Consider the following 22,625-nt stretch of genomic DNA (forward strand, 5'->3'; position numbering starts at 1 on the left):
ATTATGTATCTTATTCAGAATCTCGTAGCAAAAACCCTATAATGCAATTTTATAAAATGGTGTGTTTTCCAGTTTCTCTGAAAAAGATTTATAAACGCTGTTAGGACAGTTGGGCTCTATCTAAATATAAATGGACAGCAAGTACTGTAGCACCCTGTCCTTTCTTTTTTAAGCCCAGAGCCTTATATACTGTTTGAGAAATATGTGTATATATATTTTTTTAATTCTGAGAGAACTTTTCTTCTCTAGAGCTTACATTTAAAATGTCTTCAGATGCCCTCAAAAAATTTTACCATATTTCTCATATTTTTTTTAGAAGTTATAGGACTTTGTTGGAAGTTCTGATACTTAGGAATACATAGGTTATTATTATATAGATAATGTTTTACCCACCCAGGATCTACCTTTGCATAAGATTTTTTGTTTGTTTTTTGGTTTGGGTTTTTTCCCCCCAGTTTGTTTTTTATTTTGTTTATTTATTTATTTATTTATTTTTTTGGTGGGCGGGGGATGGAGTCTCACTCTGTTGCCCAGGCTGGAGTGCAATGGCACGATCTCAGCTCACTGCAACCTCCGCCTCTGGGTTCAAGCAATTCTCCTGCCTCAGCCTCCCAAGTAGCTGGGACTATAGGCACATGCCACCAAGCCCAGCTAGTTTTCAGTAGAGACAGGGTTTCACCATGTTGGCCAGGCAGATCTTGAACTCCTGACCTCAAGTGATCGGCCACCTCAGCCTCTCGAAGTGCTGAGATTACAGGCGTGAGCCAACACGCCCGTCCCCCAGTTTGTTTTCCATCAGCTTTTTAAATGATATGTTTTAGGGACTCATTTCAGGACTCTACAAAGAAAACTATTTTGCTTTGAAAAAAATGCTGAATTTTAGAATTTTATATCAATAAAACAGTATCTTTTTTAAAAGTATCACTCTTTTGCAAAATACTAATTGTAAGCAAAACATTGGAGGTAAGAATACAACATCAGTTTATTATCAAGTGAATGTCCTACCCCAGCCAATTAGTTATCTGAGTTCAAAACCTGACCCTGTCACTTTGTAGCTACATGATGTAAATCAGCTATTTAGCCTTTATGAGCCCCAGTTTCCTTATTTTTAAAATCAGGATGTGTCCACACTTAGGCTTGTTGCAAAGCTTTCATGAGGTGATGCATGCAATGCAGATAGAGCCTCTACCTGAGATGTAGCCAGGAGCTGGTAGGGTTATTGTTGCCATTGTGGTTGTCATTTGTATTAAAACAACTCACCTATACTGAGCTTTTCTTGTGATTTTTTAAAAATTGGTTCTTTTTGTTTTGAATTATTTAACTTTATTTTTTGAAGCTAACATGTTATCTTTTTCTCTTACTACTAATATAGAAAATTAGTACAATCTACATGTGTATTTTACAAGTTGATAGGGTATCTTGGAAAAATCAGTCAATAGCAATCAGGTGATATAAAAATTCCTCCTGAGTGACTTTAATTTTCAGCTTCTTTTCTGGAAATTAAACCGAGTACCAGTGTGTGGGGATACAGCATAAATGGCACTGAATAGCAGGCAAATGTGTGAATGTACAAGGAGGAAATCATGTCCCAGGCTGGTCTGAGAATGCATTTCTCAGTAATATAGTTCTGGGAAATATTAACTGTGATGATGATTTTCTTGTTCTACTGAGATTGTCTAATATTCTCCTTTCCTACACTATCCTCACTTAGTGATGTCGGTAACTTTCTCCTTTTGTGCATGTGACCAGAGCCTTAGTCTTTCTCCACAGTATCCAGCTCACTGGTCATTACCAAGTCGATGTCCTGCCCAGCCCATTAGGATTTACCTACACCACAGCCATCAGGGTAGCTCATTGGAGCAGGATCTGTTAGTACATCTATACCTGTTCACCCATGTGCATGGTGGTGAGCTCTGTATCTGTACACGTGAGATGTTAGAAACAGGTTTTTCTTATTTTTGCAAGTGAATTGTCCTTTTAGATACTAGTCTGAGAAATTGCCAGACCATATCCTTAACCAATATTTTCAAACATATGCTGTGATCTATAAGTTTCCTCCCACCTTAGAGAAATTCAAGAGTAATAAGATTTGTGGTGAAAGTCATAAATCTTTGTCATATACCAAAACTGATATTAAATGGACATAGAAATGAATTACCATAAAGAAAGATCAAATCTTATGTGCTTCTGTGTTTGGAGTGGTCCTAGATTTCATGAAGTTTTTCTTCCCAGTGGATAAGATCACATTCCCCTCTCTTCCCCCATCTCTTGGTAGTAGATTAATGATTTATCTAAATGTTAGAATGAGCTCATCAAATTGAAGAAAGTAACATAGAGGATGTGGAGAATGTATACATACAAAGGGCATTTATCTGCAATGTCAATAACAAAGAATTTGAGAGGATTTCCCTGATGTGGCCCCTCAGGCCTCTCACATAAAGTGTGTTAACTGGCTAGACTCTTTGCTAGAGGAAGCCCCCACAGGCTGCAGTGCTTGGGATGAATGCTTGTTTTAGCCACCACTAAGACACCTTGCCTTGTCTCTTGGCTCACTAGACCCAGTTCAAAACGTGGTTCAGGTCCTGGAGAAGCAATACCTAGAAGAAAAGAGAAGTGCCCTAGAGGAGCAGCGGCTCATGTATGAGCGGGAACTGGAGCAACTCCGCCAGCAGCTCTCCCCCGACAGGCAGCCACCGAGCAGCGGCCCTGACCGCCTGGCCTACAGCAGCCAGACAGCACAGCAGAAGGTGACCCAGTGGGCAGAAGAGAGGTAAGAACTGCAATGCGGGCAGCCCAGAGTCAAGGCCATGGGGCTTTGAGGGAGGGGTTTGTGAGACATGTCAGGGACAAACGTAGCAATGAGAGAACTCTTAATCCCATATCTGATTTACTGCCTATTAGCTTTTCCTTTCACAGATATTGCCCACCCTAAGTATGTTTACTATAATATTAGCTGTTAAAGACCCCTCCTACCCTCACAACCCTTTACTCTTCAATAAAAATGGTGCCAGGTTGCTAGGGTTATACAGGTATGTATTGAAATTTAGAAAGTTTGAATAATTTCTTTAACACAGAAGCATTTTTTTCTTATTTCGTATGCTTTTGAATCTATTTAAATACAACTTCAGTGCTGATTAATCTACTAAATGTGAAAGTTTGAGATTTATAGCTGGGTGTAGTGGCTCACACCTGTAATCCTAGCACTTTGGGGAGGCTGAGGCGGGAGGATCACTTGAGCCCAGGAGTTTGAAACCAGCCTAGGCAACATAGTGAAACCTTGTCTCTACAAAAAATGAAAATTAGCCAGGTGTGGTGGTGCATGCCTATAAGGTCACTGGGAGGATTGCTTGAGCCCAGGAGTTTAAGACCAGCCTGGGCAACATAGCGAGACCTTGTCTCTACAAAAAATAAAAAATTAGCCAGGCATGGTGGCTCGTGCCTATAATCCCAGCTCCTTGGGAGGCTGAGGTAGGAGGGCTACTTGAGCCCCAGAGATCAAGGCTTCAGTGAGCTGCGATCGTGCCACCACACTCCAGCCTGGGTGACAGAGAAAGAACCTGACCTGACTCAGGCTGGGCGTGGTGGCTCACGCCCGTAATCCCAACACTTTGGGAGGCCAAGGCGGGTGGATCACCTGAGGTCAGGAGTTCAAGACCAACCTGGCCAACATGGTGAAACCCTGTCTCTACTAAAAATATAAAAATTAGCTGGGCATGCTGGCAGGCGCCTGTAATCCCAGCTACTCGGGAGGCTGAGGCAGGAGAATCACTTGAACCCAGGAAGGGAAGGTTACAGTGAGCCAAGATTGCACCATTGCACTCCAGCCTGGGTGAAAGAGTGAGACTTTGTCTCAAAAAAAAAAAAAAAAAAACAAAGAACCTGACTAAAAATAAAAGATTTATGACTTTAAAATATTTATATCAGAACTCTCAAAGGAGAGAGTGGTGGAGTGTGGGTGGTGAGCCACCCAGGTGCCAAGGCAAGAGACCGAGGGCACACGCTGTTCCAGTGTAATAAAGTATATAGAATAAGAATAGTTACACTAGAAATAGATTATAGGTATGATTATATGTAAGTGTCATTAATCATTAGTTTGTAGCATTACTCTTTATTCCAACATTATAATAATCTTTGTTCTACAATTGTAACCTAGGAAAAACAAGGCCATACAGAGAGATAGGAGCTGAAGGGACAAGGTGAGAAGTGACCAGAAGACAGAAGAGTGTGAGCCCTCTGTTATGCCCAGACAGGGCCACTAGAGGGCTCCCTGGTCTAGCAGTAATGCCAGTGCCTGGGAAGGCGCCCGTTACCTAGCGGGCCTTGGTCTAGCGGTAGTGTCAGTGCCTGGGGAAGGCACCCGTTACTTAGCAGACCAGGAAAAGGAGTCTCCCTTTCCCCGGGAGAGTTAGAGAAGACTCTGCTCCACCACCTCTTGTGGAAGGCCTGACATCAGTCAGACCCGCCCGCAGCCATCCGGAGGCCTAACCGTCTCCCTGTGATGCTGTGCTTCAGTGGTCACACTCCTGGTCTACTTTCATGTTCCACTCTGTACACCTGGCTCTGCCTTCTAGATAGCAGTAACACAGTTAGTGAAAGTACTAAAAGTATTTGAAATACATGGAAGAAATAATGGCGTAAGCTGTCCTCTCTCTGTCTCTGCCTTGGCTGCCAAACAGGGAAGGGCCCCCTGTCCAGTGGACATGTGACTTGCGTGAACTTGCCTATCATTGGAGGTGGCTCACACTCCTTACCCTGCCCCCTTGTCTTGTATCCAATAAGTAACAGCACAGCCAGGCATTCAGGGCCACTGCCGGTCTCCGTGTCTTGGTGGTAGTGGCCGCCCGGGCCCAGCTGTCTTTTCTTCTGTCTCTTTGTCTTGTGTCTTTATTTCTACGATCTCTCATCTCCGCACATGAGGAGAAAAATCCACAGACCCAGTAGGTCTGGACCCTACAGTAGAGGAAATGGTAATAATAATAATCATGACTGCCATAATAAGGACAATAGGTTATTGAAGACTTCTGTTGTGATTGCCATAGTCCAGGCATTTTATTAACATCCCAGCAGCAGTATGCCATAGGAACTGTTATCCCTGTCTTATAGGTTAGGCAGTCAGTTTAAATATCCTGCCTTAATCAACCATCTAGTAAGTGAAAAAACCAGAGTTTGAACCCAGGTCTCTCTGCAGTCTCCTAATAACACCTGTGTTATGATAATAATTAATAGTAGTAATAAAAGCAGCACCTGGCTGGGTGCAGTGGCTCATGCCTGTGATCCCAGCAGTTTGGGAGGCTGAGGCGGGTGGATCATGAGGTCAGGAGTTCAAGACCAGCCTGGCCAAGATGGTGAAACCCTGTCTCTACTAAAAATACAAAAATTGGCTGGGTGTGGTGGCAGGCACCTATAATCCCAGCTCCTTGGGAGGTTGAGGCAGAAGAATTGCTTGAATCCAGGAGGCGGAAGTTGCAGTGATCTGAGATCGCACCACTGCACTCTAGCCTGGGTGACAAAGCAAGACTGTGTCTCCAAAAAAAGAAAAGCAACACAGCAACACCTTATATCTATAGACCATTTTATACCATGTGCCAGGTACTAATTGCTGTTCCTGTATTCCTCTAATCCTCACAATTGCTACTGCCTTTACACATAAGGAAACTGAGGCTGAGAGGTAAAATGATTTACCCAGATGGTCAGTTTGCTGGTAAGTTGGGCGATGGGATCAGAGCCGTGACAGTCTGACTCTAGAGCTCTTCCTGTAACTCACACACACACACTGCATCTCTCACTAGCAATGAGATGCAGAACGCAGGCCACACCCAGAGAAGGTGACTCCCAAGAGGAGAAAATGGAACCCTGCCCTGCAGTGAAAGGCTTGCAACAGTCATGCACTTGTTAATGTTAAATAAAGAGAAGGGAGTCAATTATATTTTCCCCAGGAGCTACCCACTCATCTGTCTGTATACTGAAATAGGAAGATTATCATACTTCTGTTACTCTTTTTTCTGAGATGGAGTTTCGCTCTTGTCACCCAGGTTTGAGTGCAATGGCATGATCTCTGCTCACTGCAACCTCCGCCTCCCAGGTTCAAGCTATTCTCCTGCCTCAGCTTCCTGAGTAGCTGGGATTACAGGTGCCCACCACCACACCTGGCTAATTTTGTGTTTTTAGTAGAGACAGGGTTTCACCATGTTGGCTAGGCTGGTCTCGAACCCCTGACCTCAGGTGATCCACCTGCCTCGGCCTCCCAAAGTGCTGGGATTATAGGCATGAGCCACCGCACCAGGTGTTATGTTACTTGTTATACTTTATTGTGCCTGGAAGAAACAGAAAAAGGTTATCAGATAGTCCTTTTTCTGAAGAGCTGCCTTTTACACATTTACTATGAGCTGGTGGCTTTACGGCAAGCAACAGCTAGCTGTTTAAGGGTAACTGGTATAATTATACCCATTGATATCCTTTCTATTTACTAAACAATATAAAAGATAAAAGCAAAAGTGTCTTCAAAAGAAGACATACATGTGGCCAACAAAGCATATTAAAAAGTGTTCATTATCACTAATGATTAGGGAAATGCAAATCAAAACCACAATGAGATACCATCTCACACCAGTCAGAATGGCTATTACTAAAAAGTCAAAAAATAACAGATTCTGGCAAAGTTGCAAAGAAAAGGGAACCCTTATACGCTGTTGGTGAGAGTGTAAATTAATTCAACCATTGTGGAAAGCAATGTGGCAATTTTTTGGAGAGCTAAAAACAGAACTATCTTTTCACCCAGCCATCTCACTACTGGGTATATACCCAAAGAAATATAAGTTGTTCTACCATAAAGACACAGTACATGTATATTCATTGCAGCACTGTTCACAGTAGGAAAGACATGGAATTAACCTGAATGTCCAACGATAGACTGGATAAAGAAAATGTGGTACATGTATACCATGGAATACTATGCAGCCATGAAAAAGAACAAGATCATGTCCTTTGCAGGAACATGGATGGAACTGGAAGCCATTATTCTTAGAAAACGAATGCAGGAACAGAAAACCAGATACCACGTGTTCTCACTAATAAGTGAGAGCTAAATCATGGGAACCGATGGACAGAAAGAGGGGAACAACAGACACTGGGGCCTGTGGGAGGAGGAGGGAGAGGCTCAGGAAAAAAAGAAAGAAAGAAAACAAAAACTGTCAAGTACTATGCTTACTACCAGGGTAATGAAATAATCCATACATCAAACCCCTTAGTCATGAGTTTACCTATATAACAAACATGCACATGTACCCCTGAACCCAAAATAAGTCAAAATATTTACATTTTAAAAAACAAAAGTATCTGATAAAGAAAGTGGTTTGCTTTTAATCATAGTGTTTTTCAGTTAAATAGTTTATAATATTTTTTTCATTTCCCTTAATTCCAGATTGATTTTCTTTGGGGCTTAAATTCTTCAAAAAAAAAAAAAAAGAAAGAAAAGTAAAGAAAAGTGTAGAGGCCGGGTACAGTGGCACAGGCCTATAGTCTCAGCTACTCCAGAGGCTGAGGCAGGAGGATCACTTGAGCCCAGGAGTTTGAAACTGTAGTGCACTGTGATCACGCCTCTGAATAGCCACTGTACTCCAGCCTGGGCAACATAGGGAGACCCTATCTCCAAGAAAAAGAGAGATAGAGAGAAGGAAAGAAAGGAAAAGGGAGGGAGAGAAAGAAGGAAGGAAGGAAAAAAAAAAAAAGATAAAGATCTATTTTGGGAATGTCATTCAAAAACATAAGAATAGTTGCATTATTGATTTTTGTCAGGTTTCACTGGATAAAATTAAGATGTCATTAATTGTATGTGATTATATAAGAAGCTAGAACTCTTACCTAAGTAAATGTTGATGGGTTGTGAAATAATGAAGGACTCTTACCTACATTGATATTGATGGGTTGAGAATCAAGTATATTTAATTCTGGTGAGAATTACAAAGAAACCCACAGATGTTATTTATTCTCTTTGTACACTTAGAATGTAGTATGAAACAAGATATAAACTTGTGGAAAAATTAAATCATAATAGTAAATTAAAGAACAGTTTCATTGAACAATAGGAAACATTAGGATTATATATTAATAGTTATTTGTTTGTTTTCTATCTCCTACTCTGGAAAATGAGTTGCAAGGGACAGAGAATCCTTTGAAGTATCCCTAGTGCCTAGAATGATGTGGTCACCTGGAAGGTATTTAGTAAATATTGTATGCATTGAGTCTTCTACAGGGATTTTCAGGGAGAAGGAAGGATTTCAAGCGCATTTGAGAGGTAGAGTTTGACCAGCAGAGAGAAAGTAGAGGACATTTTGGATGGGCAGATTGGCATGAACAGATGAAAAGCAATGGAAGAGAGTAAGATGTATTTGGGAGACTGCAAAAGAACTGTTTTGTGTAGTCTAGAACAGGGGTCCCCAGTCCCTGGACCACAAACTGGTACAGGTCCGTGGCCTGTTAGGAGCCAGGCTGCACAACAGGAGGTGAATAGTGGGCCAGCAAGCGAAGCTTTGTCTGTGTCTACAGCTGCTCCCCATCACTTGCATTACTGCCTGAGCTCCACCTCCTGTCAGATCAGCAGTGGCATCAGATTCTCATAGGAACACAAACCCTATTATGAACTATACATGCAAGAGATCTAGATTGCATGTTCCTTGTAAGAGTCTTAAGCCTGATGATCTGTCACCGTCTACCATCACCCCCAGATGGAACTGTCTAGTTGCAGGAAAACAAGCTCGGGGCTCCCACTGATTCTACATTATGGTGAGCTGTATAATTATTTCATTATCTATTACAATATAATAGTAGAAATAAAGTGTACAATAAATATAATGCACTTGAGTCATCCCAAAACTCTCCCTTTCCCCAACCTCGGTCCATGGAAAAGTTGTCTTCCATGAAACTAGTCCCTGGTGCCAAAAAGGTTGGGGACCACTGGTGTAGAAGGTGATTTAATGGAAGAGCAGGGAAAATTAAGTTCAAAAGTATTAGATAGGGGTTGTGGGAGGCTACAGACTCAGAATTTGGGATTTATTTTATGGGAGAAGAGGAGCCCTGCAAGGCCTTGAGCCGAGGAATGGCCTGGGGAAGGCAGGGCTTGATAAGGACTGCCTTGCAGTGGAGCAAGAAGAGCCTGGGTGCCGTGAGATTATTGGGAAGGTGTAAGGGCTCTGAGCCAGGGATATGATAAAACACAGAGAGACTTAGGAGATGCTTCAAAGGAGGAGTCAATAGGCTTACTTTTTGGACTTTGTAGAAAAGAGAAGAGACCGAACTGACTGAACAAATCTAAGCGTGGGTGACCAGAAAAATGGTATCACCATTTTTCTTTTTTTTTTTTTTTTAATAGAGATGAGGTCTTGCTATGTTGCCCAGACTGGTCTTGAACTCCTGGCCTCAAGTGATCCTCCCACCTCGGCTTCCCAGAGTATTGGGATTATAGCCGTGAGCCACTGCCCCCAGCTAGTAACACGGTTTTAAGAAACTGTTTGCTTTATATTAGCATCCTCGCAGCATGTATCCTCTGTCATTTCTAAGGTGACGAGTGGGGAGTAGAGATTTAGATGCTTTGAGCTCATTATTTTTCTATGATATAAGAGTTTCCTGCAGTGTGTAAATGGTGGAAAAGAGAAGTTATATATGGCGCAGAGCAATTGCTAGATGGAGTGACTTTTGAACCCAGATTCAAATGTGAAATCCAGAAGCACTCTTTTCTTTATTCAGGGGGCCTTTTTTGAATATCCTACAATGGGTCGTGCACTTGGCCAGGAGCTAGTGTAGTGCAAGCAAAAAAAGACATGGTCCCTGCCCCGGGGCACTTAACAGCCTAGTAGGAGACAGGTATTAAATAATTACACCAGTAAAAATGAAAAGTTCTAACTATGGCAAATGCTATGAATGCTAAAGGCATGGGGCTGAGAGAACATATAAGATGATTTTGACCAATTTGGGATATTAGAGAAACTTTTTATCAGCAAGTAATGTTGTGCAGAGAGTTGAAAAAAAGAATTCCTGCTGCAGCAGAACTACCTTACCACAGCATGACTTTTGCCAGCTGCAGAAGTCATGAAAAATACTTTGTTCTCCTAACTCCAGGTTTCTCTCATCTACCAGCCGCTCCCTGCCGCACCACCCTCCCTCAGCACACACAAGTCATAATCGTCGTTTGTTTTTCCTGAAGATTCCTGTACTGGTTTTTTGCATCCTCATATCACAATCTGATCGTTTTCATATGTTACATAATTAACGTGGTTTTCAGTTAAGTCGCTCAACAATTTGCTCTCCATCAGTAGTTCTCAACAGATAGCCCGTCTGTGGGCAGGAGGGAAGGATGAGAGGTAGTCTGGTAAAATAGTTTGAAAAATACTGCCCGAGAGGAGTTTTCTACCATTTTCTAATAAGATGCTCACTTAGAAACGGGATTGCAGTTTTCTTTTAGATTTTCTCATTCCCTTTTCTGTGACACTGCAGGGACGAACTCTTCCGACAAAGCCTGGCAAAACTGCGAGAGCAGCTGGTTAAAGCTAACACCTTGGTGAGGGAAGCAAACTTCTTGGCTGAGGAAATGAGCAAACTCACTGATTACCAAGTGACTCTTCAGATCCCTGCTGCAAACCTCAGTGCCAATAGGAAGGTAAGAATGTCCTTCAAGTGAGAGGGCAAGATGTACAATAGTAAATACTGTAAAACAGGATCTAAAACTGAAATCCCAGAAACATTCCTGAGGAGATCCTGATATCAGCCAGAGGTATTTATTTTTTTCAAGACATTCTTTATACACCTCATTGGGTAAGAATGCTATTTAAATGATGTTTTTAGATATGTAATAAGCAGAATACACAGAATTTTAGTGGCTGAAGGACTTCCTAATTTATTTGCCTTCTTTAAAACAATAAAACTAGAAACATATTTTACCTGTTTTTTTTTTTTTTGCATGTAAATACCCCTTTCTGAATTGGGGGAATATGTGTAGGCTATAGTACCTGGTTTTTGTTTATTTGGTTTTTTTTTTTAGACTAAGTCTCGCTCTGTCACCCAGGTTGGAGTGCAATGGCATGATCTCAGCTCACTGCAGTCTCCGCTTCCCGGGTTCAAGCAATTCTCCTACCTCAACCTCCCGAGTAGCTGGGATTACAGGCGCGTGCCACCACACCTGGCTATTTTTTGTGCTTTTAGTAGAGACAGGGTTTTGCCATATTGGCCAGGCTGGTCTTGAACTCCTGGGTTCAAATGTTCCACCCGCTCGGCCTCCCAGACTGCTAGGATTACAGGCGTGAGCCCCTGTGCCTGGCCTGCTATGGTACCTTTTTAAGAGTGAATTCTACAAGAAAGGAAGACTTTTTATGATACCTGACTTCAAACACACAGAACTCTTTGCAAGCGTTTGAGAGCTTCCGTCATTTCACCTTGAAGAATTTTTCCTGTAGAGAGAAACTTTGAAGAAAATTGTTTTTTGTTTTTGTTGTTGTTTATCAGGGGAACCCACCCCCAATATTTCAACATAGGTTCTCTGTTTTCCATAAGTGTCAGCCGGCTGAGAAATAAAGAGAAAGAATACAAAGAGAAGAATTTTACAGCTGGGCTGCTGGGGGTGACATCACATATCAGTAGGACCGTGATGCCCACCTGAGCCTCAAAACCAGCAAGTTTTTATTAAGGGTTTCAAAAGGGGAAGGGGTGTAAGAACAGGGAGTAGGTACAAAGATCACATGCTTCAAAGGGCAAAAAGCAGAACTACTAATACTGGTCTAGCAAAGATCACATGCTTCAGAGGGAACAGGACAAAAGGCAAAAGCAGAGCTACTGATAAGGGTCCAACAACGATCACAAGGCAAAGAGCAAAAGCAGAACTACTGATAAGGGTCTATGTTCAGCGGTGCACGTATTGTCTTGATTAACATCTTAAACAACAGAAAACAGGGTTCAAGGGCAGAGAACTGGTCTCACCACAAATTTACCAGGGCGAAGTTTTTCCCCACCCTAGTAAGCCTGAGGGTACTGTAGGAGACCAGGACATATGTCAGTCCTTATCTCAACCAGGTAAGACAGACATTCTCAGAGCGGCCATTTATAGACCTCCCCCCCAGGAATGCATTCCTTTCCTAGGGTGTTAATATTAATGTTTCTTGCTAGGAAAAGAATTTAGCAATCTCTCTCCTACTTGCATGTCCATTTATAGGCTCTCTGCAAGAAGAAAAATATGGCTCTTTTTGCCCAGACCCACAGGCAGTCAGACCTTATGGTTGTCTTCCCTTGTTCCCTAAAAATCACTGTTATTCTTTTCTTTTTCAAGGTGCACGGATTTCACATTGTTCAAACACACGTGTTTTACGATAAACTTGTACAGTTAACACAATTATTACAGTGGTCCTGAGGTGACATACATCCTCAGCTTATGAAGATAACAGGATTAAGATATTAAAGACAGGCATAATAAATTATAAAAATATTATTTGGGAACTGATAAATGTCCATGAAATCTTCACAATTCATGTTCCTCTGCCACAGTTCCAGCTGGTCCCTCCGTTCAGGGTTCCTGACTTCCTGCAACAGTTGTTTTTTGAGATGGAGTTTCACTCTTTGCCCAGGCTGGAGTGCAGTGACATGGTATTGGCTCACTACAACCTCCGCCTCCTAGGTTCAAGTGATTCTCTTGCCTCAACCTCCCAAGTGGCTGGGATTACAGGCATGTGCCACCACGCCCAGCTAATTTTGTATTTTTAGTAGAGGTGGGGTTTCACCGTGTTGGTCAGGCTGGTCTCAAACTCCTGACCTCAGGTGATCCACCAAACTTGGTCACCCAAAGTGCTCGGATTACAGGCATGAGCCACCGTGCCCAGCCAGAAAATTGTTTTTCTATGACTCAGAAAAAAAGAAAAACTAAATTTAAATAAAGTAAGAAAATTGTTTTTCATCCATTCATTTTTTCTTCCAGCAAGCAAGCTAGAAAATGAGTCAGGGAGTATCTTATCAGTCTTGCTGGGTTTTACTCTTTTGACCTAGTAGTTCCCCTTTGGGAAATTTATTCTAAGCCCATAGTCATTGAAGTGTCCAGGATGCTTATCATAGTGGACTTTATAATAGCAAAAACTTGAAACAGACATGATGTCAAACAATAGAATAATTAGTCAAATGTATAGTAGATCCAAATGCTATGGATACTGCTATGTTGCCATTAAAAAATCATGTCTATGGCTGGGTCTGGTGGCTCTCACCTATAATCCTAGCACTTTGGCAGGCCAAGGTGGGCAGATCACTTGAGTACAGGAGTTTGAGACCAGCTTGGGCAATGTTACAAAACCCCATCTATACAAAAAAATGCAAAAAAAAATAAAAATAGTCCGTCATGATGTCATGTGCCTGTAGTCCCAGCTGCTTGGGAGGCTGAGGTGGGAGGATTGCTTGAGCCCAGGAGGTCAAGGTTGTAGTGAGCTAAGATCATACCACTTCACTACAGCTTGGGTGATAGAGCAAGACCCTATCTTTAAAAAAAAAAAAAAAAAATTCATGTTTATGAAGAATATTTAACAATACAAGAAAAATGATCACAATATCAAAACTGGAGAGAGGATTGGGGTGTGAAGTTATACTTTTGTTTAGTCTTGATTGTGATAAAAGTTAAGTGTGCATGAGTGTACATAGAAGAGAGAAAATAAATCAGACTATCCCTCTAGGTGGTAGAATTTTATCTTCTTTTGTATACATGTATGTGTTTTGCAAACTTACTATGTTACTGTTGTATATATATTACTTTAGCAATCGAAAAAGGAGTTATAACAGTTTGTTTTTTCTTCCTTATGCAGAGAGGTGCAATAGTGAGTGAGCCAGCTATCCAAGTGAGGAGGAAAGGAAAGAGCACCCAAGTGTGGACCATCGAGAAGCTGGAGAATAAATTAATTGATATGAGAGACCTTTACCAAGAATGGAAGGAAAAAGTTCCTGAGGTAAAAGAGACAAAATGTAAAGGAGATTTTGTCGTGTTAAAAACAGAGAATATAAGCGATTTAGCATCTCACACACACACACACAGATGTGCTGATGATACTTGAGACATTTATATCAGGAAAACAAATTACAAGTGATTTTGAAAGAAGTGCTAAGTCGAATCAGTAATATAACACGTGATCCCCACACAGATGGGAACTAAATGAAGAAAACGTATAGTAGATTCTTATCTGGCTTCATGTTTACTACATTTCAAGTGAAAAGAAGTAGAATGAAGTAAATTTATGCCATTTTATCGGTGCTGTGAAAAATCAGCTTGGCTGGAGCCAGTGTGGATTTCACATTCATTAATGTGTGTTCACACACCCCTAGCTGTGATCATGGCTGGGTAGATTACTAAGAGTAATTTTAGCTTGCATAATCCGTTTTTTGGACATTAGCAGTGGAAAAGAAGACTTGGCAAAGGAGATGAGGCAAAGCAAAGGGGATGAAATGAAAAAGCTGCAGGTGAGGTGGGTAGGGACGACAAGGCAGGGACTGAAGAGGAATCCTCTGCACAGGCATCACTTAGCTCCCCAGCAAGCAGGCCCCTCCTATGGGCTAATTTTTTTTTTTTTTTTAATGGAGACAGAGTCTCACTCTGGCTGGAGTGGTGTGATCTCGGTTCACTGAAACCTCCATCTCCTGGGTTCAAGCGATTCTCGTGCCTCAGCCTCCTGAGTAGCTGGGACCACAGGCATGCACCACCACACCTGGCTAATTTAGTTTTTCTTTATGTGACATTCTAATTTTACTTCCTGTTTAAATGGATAGATTCTTTAAATTTTTTTTCAAACTCTAGTTTTAAATAATATTATTTAAATTGATGTTGTGTTTCTTATTCATGCACTCACTGGCTCCTCCTACTGCTCAGGCAAAGAGACTCTGCGGGAAACGAGGTGACCCTTTCTATGAAGCCCAAGAGAATCACAACCTCATCGGGGTGGCGAATGTGTTCTTGGAATGCCTCTTCTGCGATGTGAAACTCCAGTATGCAGTCCCTATCATCAGCCAGCAGGGGGAGGTAAGCACAGGCCAGCCTTGGAGAACGATGGTGGTTCAAGTTTTTCGTTTTATTTTGTTTTTCATTCTGTTTAAGCTGTGTTCTTGAGGTGGATCAAGAAACTAAGGCAAATAGTCAAGATCTGCATTCTTCTTTCTCTACTAATAATCGATATTAGAAGCTTTGAGGATTAAGTCATGGTCTTAAAGGATTATTATAACACATTTAATATTTGGAGGTCACAAGTTTTTTCTTTGTTTTAATCAAATTGGAAATATTTTGGAAACCATATTCAGCTCTGTGCCCCATATTGCTCTCTCTTTTTAAAGGTAATCTCATACTTTTGCAATATACTCTAGTTCCTTCCTGGCCCCTAAATGGTCTTTATAAGATACAGCTTAGGAGGATTATTTTGCAATCCAGAGTACTCAGACAAAACAGGCTTCAATGACTCCTTGTTACCCTCCTTTTAAACTCTGGTGTTTCAGCTATTTAGATATAGTGGCCTAGGTAGGCATAAGGTATTTCAGAAAATGTACCTTGAACTACCAAGTTATTTCTTGTGATTCTTAGAGCAGGCGAAGAATAAGATGCCATTCTGCCCAAAGTGAAGCTGCAGTATAGACCCACGTTCCCAGTTGTTGGGTATAGGTGCACAGCCCACCATCCACTATGGAAACACGCCATGGACATTCTGTTCCAGAGGACCAGTGCCTAACGGTGCTTTTTCCCATGAGAAAAATGGGCACAGTTAGGTGTCTGAAACTAGTCTGGTCAACATTGTGAGACCCCATCTCTAAAAAAGAAGTTTAAAAATTGACCAAGCATGGACAGGGCGCAATCGCTCACGCCTGTAATCCCTGCACTTTGGGAGGCTGAGGCGGGTGGATCACAAGGTCAGGAGTTTGAGACCAGCCTGGCCAATATGGTGAAACCCCATCTCTACTAAAAATACAAAAAAATCAGCCAGGCATGGTGGCGGGCACCTGTAGTCCCAGCTACTCGGGAGGCTGAGGCAGGAGAATCGCTTGAACCCAGGAGGCAGAAGTTGCAGTGAGCCAAGATCACACCACTGCATTCCAACCTGGGTGACAGAGCGAGATTCTGTCTCAAAAAAATAATAATAATAATTAACCAGGTGATGAGCACCCATAGTCCCAGCTACTCAGGAGGCTGAGGTGGGAGGATCACCAAAGCCCAGGTAGGTCTAAACTGCAGTGAGCCGTGATCATACCAATGCAGGCCAGCCTGGACAACAGAGCGAGACCCTGTCTCAGAAAGAAAAAGTGAGCACAATTAAGATGGCAGAGTGATTCAGTGGCTGAGCCCCTAGCTCAGGACTTCTTAATTTGGAGTCTATGGTGTGCTTTGAGTATTCTATGAATCCCCCTGAAATTATATTAAAGTGAATTAGATTATCGAAAAGCATTAAAAAAAAAAATTAAGAACAACTATCTTCTGATTTCTTTTATTTCCTTTCTTCCCTCATCTTACTGCTTCTTCCGTATTTGTCTTACTTCTCAGATATCATCATGTGATTTCTCTTAGGTCCTTGGTGCCAGTGCCAATTGCTGTGTGGAAGTTGGATCTAATCTACCTTTAAAAATAACCTTCCCTGTTTAGGATGACAGCGCACTACCAGAACATGTGTCACCTTGGACACATGTGTAGTGACAGCCACAGTTATTACAACCTGAAACTGTGTGACGAGAGATAATTAAGACAATTAAAGCACTCCAAGAATGCAAATTTCAGAATAATCCTTTTCCTCTAATTTGATTCTGTGCAGCCAGCTTTAAGAGAAACATGGTTAAACTGACTCCTATCCAGAGAGCCACCATGATAGAAAATTTAAAGCCTTTTAATGAAAAAGTTTTAAAATAACTTTCCTCATATTTGTGTGGCTTTCAATATGCTGTTCCTCCTGGATTGGATCTAATGGCACTGCTTTATGGAACCCTCCTTCATCCTGCTCTCAGCCCCAGTCTGAGTTACACACCCATTCTCCAATCTCAAGAGAATAAAAGCTGCCCGAGCCCAGGAACCTTGTCAATTTGGTTTGCTGTTGGATGCACAGCACTTAGCACAGTTCCTGGCACAGTTAGTTCTTGGTAAATATTTGCTGGTGGGTAAGTTTATCCTATAACAACTCGCACATATATCTATTATAGCAACTAATCTATGCTGTTATTGGTGAGTTTTGTTGCTGTTGTTGTTTGAGACCGAGTCTCACTCCGTTGCCCAGGTTAGAGTGCAGTGGTGCGATCTCGGCTCACTGCAACCTCTGCCCTCCCCTGTTCAAGCAGTTCTCCTGCCACAGCCTCCCAAGTAGCTGGGACTACAGGTGTGACCCACCATGCCTGGCTAATTTTTTTTTTTATTATTTTGTATTTTTAGTAGAGACAAGGTTTCATCATGTTGGCCAGGCTGGTCTTGAACTCCTAACCTAAGGTGATTCACCCGCCTCGGCCTCCCAAAGTGCTGGGATTACAGGCTTGAGCCACCACACCTGGCCTGTTAGCGAGTTACTTCTCTGTCTTGCCTCCTTTGACTGCTCCCTGATGGCAGAACCTGTTTTTATTTTGGTATTTCATGAGCTAGCTCTTTGGTCAAATGAATAAGTGAATTAAGCATTTTATATTCACTCACATGAATATTTTAAAAAACATGGATAGTCAGATGCAGTGGCTCACGCCTATAATCTCAGCACTTTGGGAGGCCAATGCAGGCAGATCACCAGGTCAGGAGTTCGAGACCAGCCTGGCTGATACGGTGAAAACCCGTCTTTACTAAAAATACAAAAATTGGCTGGACACAGTGGCTTACGCTTGTAATTCCAGCACTTTGGAAGGCCGAGGCATGCGGATCATGAGGTCGGGAGTTCGAGACCAGCCTGGCCAACACAGTGAAACCCTGTCTCTACTAAAAATAGAAAAATTTGCTGGGCATGGTGGCAGGCACCTGTAATTCCAGCTACTTGGGAGGCTAAGGCGGGAGAATCACTTGAACCCAGGAGGCAGAGGTTGCCGTGAGCCAAGATCGTGCCACTGCACTCCAGCCTCGGTGACAGAGCTAGACATCGTCTCAAAAAAAAAAATTACCTGGGCTTGGTGGCACGCACCTGTAATCCCATCTACTCAGAAGACTGAGGCAGGAGAATCGCTTGAACCTAGGAGGCGGAGGTTGCAGTGAGCTGAGATCGTGCCACTGCACTCCAGCCTGGATTATAGAGCAAGACTCTGTCTTGGGGAAAAAAAAAAAACAACACATGGATACTAGATGACTCCAGGTAGACTGTGAGAGCTGCCTTTAAGCTATTCCTGGGCTGTCCTGTGGAAGGATACGTTTGAGGATGACTCCAGAAGGCAAGTTGCAGGGAGGCAAATTTGGCTCACACTAAGGCAGGACAATCACAGGGGCAAGTGGTGGAATGGGCTGCTCTGGTAGTAGCAGGGCTCCCGTTACCGAAGATGACCAAGCAGCAGCTGCAGAGCCCCTGTCCAGTTTCATTGTAGAAGGCACGTCTGTCTTAGGTCGAGGTTGCCCACAAGACGTCTGTTAACTCTGAGGTGCTCTGGTTCCTTGACCCAGGTTGCAGGGCGTCTCCATGTGGAAGTGATGCGTGTTACAGGAGCTGTTCCAGAGCGTGTGGTGGAGGATGACTCTTCGGAGAATTCCAGTGAAAGTGGCAGCCTTGAAGTTGTAGACAGCAGCGGGGAAATCATTCACCGAGTCAAAAAACTGACATGTCGGGTGAGAGGACAGTGATGGGAGGCTCATATGAATGACCTTTTTCGTGCAAAACCATTTTACAAAAAATCTTATGAGAGTTTTTCATCCAGGGTAGTAAAAGTTGAATTTTGTAACAGCAGATACAATGGTGGACAGTACTTTGTTTTCAGAAATATAGCACACTTTCTATTGACAGTTGCATCAAATTTCAAAAGTATCTATGTATTTGACATGCAAGAAGTGTATGTTGCTTAGTGAATTATGTTTTTCTGTTAAAGGTAGCCTCAGTCATTAGGAAGTATGGGGGAAAAGAAAGAGAGATCAGACTGTTATTGTTTTCTTTCTTTATACTTTGTCTCTGTCTCTCTTTCTTTTCTCAAGTCTCTCGTTCCACCTGATGAGAAATGCCCACAGGTGTGGAGGGGCAGGCCACCCCTTCAGGAAGCTTTTGCAGGGATGTGTGTATTTGTTGCCAAGTTTGTATACTATAGTTACAGAACTGTGGTACAGATTTCATTATCGATACAATCCTTAGTGTCACAGTGTCAGATATAATATTTTCAGATGTCAAATGCATGACCGATTTATTTAATTGCTTACTGTTAAATTTGAGGTAGCTGAAATAAAAGAATGTTTAGTGTTTATTGGAGTTTTATTTGTATTGTTTATCTCTTCAGGTAAAAATTAAAGAAGCAACGGGACTGCCCTTGAACCTCTCAAATTTCGTCTTCTGTCAATATACATTCTGGGACCAGTGTGAGTCTACGGTGGCTGCCCCAGTGGTAGACCCCGAGGTGCCTTCACCACAGTCCAAGGACGCCCAGTACACAGTGACCTTCTCCCACTGTAAGGTATAGATGCCGTTACCAGATGAGCTGGGCAGGAAGCAGCAGAAACGGGTGCAGTTCAATAATCGATTGTCCCCATGAGCATTTGTTTTAAGTATAATATGTTTATTAGGATGTTTTAACCTCAAAAATGTACCTTCTTACACATGCAAATAGTTTACAAATATTTAAAATAAAATCTCAAAGATCTCTACCAACAGTCTTGTTCCCCAAAGATATAAACCACCAATGACAGGTTGCTACATATTTCATTAAACTACTTTCTATGCTCTACATCTTTTATATGTGTATGATAACATATGTACAAACACCCTTTTATATCATGCGCACGTAAGTTCTTTAAAAATGCTATACAAAAGTGGGATCACATTATACGTATTTCAGAATTTGTACGTCTTAACATGTAAGTTGCTACATATCTCATTCTTAGGAAGATAGCATTACATTCTAATGTGTCATATGAGTGATATATTTCATGTAGATTTCCTCACAAGTCATATGAGAAAATAGAAAAAGGGAAATGTGAATTTGTGGTGAATGTGGTTGGATCTCCTTTGAGACATCATATACTCTTCCTGGCTTTCACAAGGGACTGCTGAGAAGTCATTTCTGAAAGACCAGCTCCATCCTCTCTGTAGTTTTGATTTTCCTTAGACAACCCTTCATAGATACTCAAGACCCCTTCTTTTGCAAATCATGCTTATTCTTTCTGGTTCTACACTTAGAAAACTAACCCATATCACCACCTATAAAATTTCACATAGGTAAAGGCTGTCAAGTTTTTCTTTTTCTGAAAACAAATAGCCTACATTTATCTGTATTCACCAAGTCTGTTCCTCAAAATCTTTATTAATCATTTTTATTGTTGTTCTCTGAATATTCTTTTAAATATTCCCCATCTTTCTTTGAATCCACAAAGCTGCTTGTTTAGAAAGATGAAATCTGAATTTCACGTGTGTTCTGGTTAACAGCTGTTTTAATAAATGCTAGTCCCAGAGCTTCTGGGCTCTTGTGATCTTGGAGTTTTTTCATCTCTAAAATGTATAGATTGTCATGAAGTTTGTTTTTCTTCTTAAATTCTGGGTCTATCTTCAAATAAAATAGACTGAAAAGCAGATGCTATATGGTTAAATAAATATAGCACAACTGTTTCTGCAAATTAGCATCACAAGAGATGTCTTCACCTGAGATTCCACTGAGAGACTAATGGAAAGAAAATTAGCTTGGCTCGTTGCCTACTGCGTTTCTCTGGGTGATTTGCCACCCATCTCGGTCAGTTCAGTATTCATTTCCTCACAATCATCTGTTTGGGTTTGTTTTTGTTTTTAAAGACGATGTCTCACTCTGTTGCCCAGGCTGGAGTGCAGTGGCATAATCATTGCTCACTGTAGCCTCGAACTCCTGGGCTCGAGTAATCCTCCTGCCTCAGCCTCCTGAGTAGCTGGGACTACAGGCATGCACCACCACACCTGGCTAATTTTTACTTTATAGAGACAGGATCTCGTTTTGTTGCCCAGGCTGGTCACTATCTCCTGGGCTCCAGCTATCCTCCTACCTCGGCCTCCCGAAGTGCTGGGATTACAGACGCGAGTCACCGTGCCCAGTCTGTCTGTGTTTTAGAAAGAGGAGATAGGGTAGGAAAGCTTAAAAGCAAGAGCATAAAGTCATGAAGATAACCATATAAAATTTAATTCTGTTATTATTCTCCTAAGCCATGGCAAGGAACAGTTCATTGAGTTAGTCTGTGCCACCTGAAAATCAGACTGGTCCTGTGGACCTGAGAATGAACCAAGTGTAAGACAATGTAGATTCAGCTCTGTAACTAACAAACCATATGACTTTGGACAACTTGCTTTCTTCATTTTCTTTATTGATACAAGAAACAGGTTGAGGCTGGGTATGGTGGCTCACGCCTGTAATCCCAGCACTTTGGGAGGCTGAGGTGGGTGGATCACAAGGTCAAGAGATCGAGACCATCCTGGCTAACACGGTGAAACCCCGTCTCTACTAAAAATTTAAAAATTAGCCTGACGTAGTGACGTTCGCCTGTAGTCCCAGCTACTCGGGAGGCTGAGGCAGGAGAATGGCGTGAACCTGGGAGGCGGAGCTTGCAGTGAGCGGAGATCGCGCTACTGTACTCCAGCCTGGGCAATGAAGCAAGACTCCATCTCAAAAAAAAAGAAACAGGTTGAATTAAATTGCCTCCCAATTTTCCTTTCAGATCTAATATTCTGTGGTTCTTTATAGTTTTCTGTAAAACAGAAGAGATGGATTTAAGGTCGAGATCAGGCTAACATACTCTAAAACAAATATAACAGTTGAAAGGTCAAAAGGAAATTTCACAGACTCCTTTAAGCATAATTCTTGTGCTTTCCCCCACTTACCCCAGGACTATGTGGTGAATGTAACGGAAGAATTTCTGGAGTTCATTTCAGATGGAGCACTGGCCATTGAAGTGTGGGGCCACCGGTGTGCTGGAAATGGCACCTCCATCTGGGAGGTTGATTCTCTTCATGCTAAGACAAGAACACTGCATGACAGGTTTGTACTTGGCTGTCAGTTTTAGATACAAGGTCAAGACTAGGACTTGAGCAGTCTCTGAACCTACTCTGGCCTAGGAGGCTGCTCATAAAAAAAAATAAAATCATTTAATAAAAAAGAAAGAATGGCCGGGCACGGTGGCTTACGCCTCTAATCCAGCACTTTGGGAGGCCGAGGCGGGCGGATCATGAGGTCAGGAGTTAGAGACCAGCCTGGCCAACATGGTGAAACCCTGTCTCTACTAAAAATACAAATATTAGCCAGGCATGGTGGCATGTGCCTATAATCCCAGCTACTCAGGAGGCTGAGGCAGGAGAATCTCTTGAACCCGGTAGGTGGAGGTTTCAGTGAGCCAAGATTGTGCCACTGCACTCCAGCCTGGGTGACAGAGTAAGACTCTGTCTCAAAAAAAAAGAAGGAAGGAAGGAAGGGAGGGAGGAAGAGAGGAAGGGAGGGAGAGAAGGAGGGAGGGAAGGAAGCCAGCCTTCTCTGATCCTATT

General features: G+C 42.2%; 1 protein-coding gene across 16 annotated transcripts in view; it reads left to right on the forward strand.

The window, feature by feature from the left end:
- Positions 1 to 22,625, forward strand: part of KIF13A (kinesin family member 13A) — a 230,435-nt gene that overhangs the window by 168,945 nt on the left and 38,865 nt on the right. For all 16 annotated transcript variants that reach the window (XM_005553953.4, XM_065544379.1, XM_005553957.4 and 13 more), the window contains 7 exons: positions 2,557 to 2,770; positions 10,489 to 10,651; positions 13,821 to 13,961; positions 14,876 to 15,025; positions 18,596 to 18,757; positions 19,414 to 19,587; positions 21,974 to 22,125. In XM_005553953.4, the coding sequence (XP_005554010.3) occupies positions 2,557 to 2,770; positions 10,489 to 10,651; positions 13,821 to 13,961; positions 14,876 to 15,025; positions 18,596 to 18,757; positions 19,414 to 19,587; positions 21,974 to 22,125 (1,156 nt within the window). The remainder of the gene's footprint in view (positions 1 to 2,556; positions 2,771 to 10,488; positions 10,652 to 13,820; positions 13,962 to 14,875; positions 15,026 to 18,595; positions 18,758 to 19,413; positions 19,588 to 21,973; positions 22,126 to 22,625) is intronic.

The sequence above is a fragment of the Macaca fascicularis genome, chromosome 4 (assembly GCF_037993035.2).
Source record: "Macaca fascicularis isolate 582-1 chromosome 4, T2T-MFA8v1.1".
Lineage (NCBI taxonomy): Eukaryota > Metazoa > Chordata > Mammalia > Primates > Cercopithecidae > Macaca > Macaca fascicularis.